Source organism: Apaloderma vittatum, unplaced genomic scaffold (assembly GCF_000703405.1).
Source record: "Apaloderma vittatum isolate BGI_N311 unplaced genomic scaffold, ASM70340v1 scaffold7147, whole genome shotgun sequence".
Classification (NCBI taxonomy): domain Eukaryota; kingdom Metazoa; phylum Chordata; class Aves; order Trogoniformes; family Trogonidae; genus Apaloderma; species Apaloderma vittatum.
This window is the reverse complement of record NW_009727742.1, coordinates 1-2,679: the sequence shown is the minus strand read 5'-3', so window position 1 is coordinate 2,679 and position 2,679 is coordinate 1. Positions and strand designations below refer to the sequence as shown.

The following is a 2,679-nucleotide window of genomic DNA, read 5'->3' as shown; positions in this document are numbered from 1 at the left end:
AGGTCTGAGCTCCCCAGCATAACCGCTCTGGTCTCTGCCTGGAGCAGACTTGATGCTGGTCACTCCCTGAGGCCGAGCACGAGAGGCAACACACCGGGTTCAAGATTCAATTTGGGCCTCCTTGTATGACGAAGGTTTTAAATAAGATAGAAACTATCTTTTCTGCTTCTCCCTTGCCTTTCCCCCTGACACCAATGCACACAGAAAGGTGAGCCCGAGAGCTGTGCCCGGGGCTGCTGCGCCCAGCACCTGCGCTCCAGGGACTGGGAACTGCTCTGCATCCCTCTCCAGCCTCCAGGCTGCTGGATTCAGCGCTAAGGAGCTCCTGAGGGGGATGTGCTTCCAGCCCTCCTCTGGAGAAGGGCAGGTTGCCATGACAAAGGCCTTTAAAGAGGTGTGGGATGGAAAAATAGTATGTGAGAAACCTAGAAGGGGAAAAATGCAGATCTTGCTTCAGCATTTGTCATCACAGAATCGTTTCCCAACACAAAGTTACTGGGGTTTGAGACTTCAGTTCACAGGAAACAGTAAAGGGCTACAACTGCCTGGAAATCAGGAGAGGCTGGATGAAGGAGGGAAGCAAATATAAACATGCAGCATACAAAGAGCTCGGGATATGCTGACCCTGATGAAGAAAACTTTCCCACAGCAAGGTGTCCTAACATCACTTCAAACAACCTTTATTATCAAATGCTGTTGAAGCAGAATCGCTGGAAGCAAAGGCACCTTTCCCCATGGCCTTTACAGGTCCTTCCCGATGGCCTCAGGAAAGCCTGCATCACCTGAGCCACCTGCCACCATTTTATGGATTGCGCAGGCCTTGCTGCAGTAAAAGCAAGCTTGCAACTGCCTTTTCAAAAATATGCTTTATCTTTCAAGAGCTTCTCTATTCCAAAAGGTCTCAGCAAGGTCTCAATAATTCAGCTGTTCCCTCAAAGGGAGCAAGAGAAAACCAAAAAAACAAAAAAAGGAACAAGAGAGGAGACACAGATCCTACCACAGCACCAAGTGATAGGGTTAATCCTGTTGTCTCTTCTAGATTTAAGAAAGCAAGAAATACAGCATTGCATAGTCAAGAGAAGTGTGAAAACCCTGGAGTTCTACAATTACTAAGCAATCAGGAAGCCAGGAAATCCCACTGCCCTGAAAGGCAGAGTAAAAGACAGCCTAATTTTCCTGAACTGAATTTTTAACATGTTTTATGTAGCAGCCAGTCATCTCCCTCCCTCCCATTTGTTGTAGGGGATCCATTTCAAAACATCATTTCCTTGCTTCAAATCATGCCTGTCATTACAATCCCAAAGCACCCAGGCTGCACGCATGCTATCCCTTAAAGGCAGTGACTTCTGGGTTGGAAAAACATCAGCTGTATGTAGTGGGAATAGCTATTGCCTTACCTCCTCCCTAAACCCTACAAACAGATCTCCCTATTCCCCTTTCCTCTGCAGCATATGAGCCTTGGCACAGAGTCAGCTGGCAGCGCCACTTCACATACAGCTCCCCCGTGTCCCCTCTGCTCTCGGCGCTACGGATCCAGAAGGGACCCTTGCATGTCCCAGCTCTAAATTCCCCTGTGCTCAGACTCTTCCCACAGGGTAAGTTTCTCCCCTCTGCTCCAGCCTTCCTCTCTAGCTTCATCCTCCCGGCCAGCCCTGCACCCCACACTTTCCTGCCCCCACATCGTACCTGTTGGCAATACTTGCATTGCTGCCACTGCCGCTGTGCTTTCTCGCCCGGCTCAGCCTTCGTGTGGGCTTTTGGTCTTGTAGTCCTGGACTTGGAACTGAGGGGAAGGTCGAGGCATAGCCATGTTCACACTCTGCATAAGAATCAACAGGCAGGGCGTAAAAAAAAAAAAAGTCATTAAAAAAGAAGAAGAAACAAAAAGAGAAGTCAGCAGGCAAGCCTCCCAACTAACCCGTCAGCCCAGCTGGGGAGGCCCTTAACCACAATAGCTCAGGGAAATGACTGATGATGTATCCAGAGGGAAGTGGATTGGGAGGTGGAGAAAAGAGAAGAAGGGGAGTGTAAAGGCTCTGCCAACCTTGGAAGGACAAGACCACTCAAACACCTGAAAATATCAGAAGGAAATGTGACAACCCAGAGAGTGCCTGGCCTCTCTCCTCCTGTCCAAGCTACCTGAACCAGGCAAACCAGATGTAGTTCGCTGTGCCATCGAGGTGTCTACAAAGCCAGAGGCACCCACCATCATCCCTCCTGCCCAGGCGGAAACTTTCAACACCGATCCCCACTTTTCCTTCCAAAAATCGCATTCATCTCAACCTGCTCCTCTTGACAACCCAGAGAGTGCCTGGCCTCTCTCCTCCTGTCCAAGCTACCTGAACCAGGCAAACCAGATGTAGTTCGCTGTGCCATCGAGGTGTCTACAAAGCCAGAGGCACCCACCATCATCCCTCCTGCCCAGGCGGAAACTTTCAACACCGATCCCCACTTTTCCTTCCAAAAATCGCATTCATCTCAACCTGCTCCTCTCTCCCTCCACCTTCGCTACCACCCCCCGGAGGGCCCGGCAGCCCCGTCCCTTACCAAAGCCCTCACTGCTGGGGATTTACCACAGCCAAAACTCGCTCTGATCCCCTCCTCCGGGGTCCCTCTCGCCCTTCCCCGGGGATCTCCGACCCCAGCGCCGCTCCCCCCAGGGAGGACTGTCCCCCCCGC

General features: G+C 51.3%; 1 protein-coding gene across 1 annotated transcript in view; it reads right to left on the bottom strand.

Annotated features, from left to right (window-relative positions):
- MXI1 (MAX interactor 1, dimerization protein) overlaps nucleotides 1–1,819 on the bottom strand; it is a gene marked incomplete at its 5' end in the record, with an annotated part of 45,063 nt that extends 43,244 nt beyond the window's left edge. Inside the window, one exon of the mRNA XM_009873782.1 lies at nucleotides 1,687–1,819. Within this exon, the coding sequence (XP_009872084.1) occupies nucleotides 1,687–1,819 (133 nt within the window). The remainder of the gene's footprint in view (nucleotides 1–1,686) is intronic.
- Nucleotides 1,820–2,679: the final 860 nt, after the last annotated feature.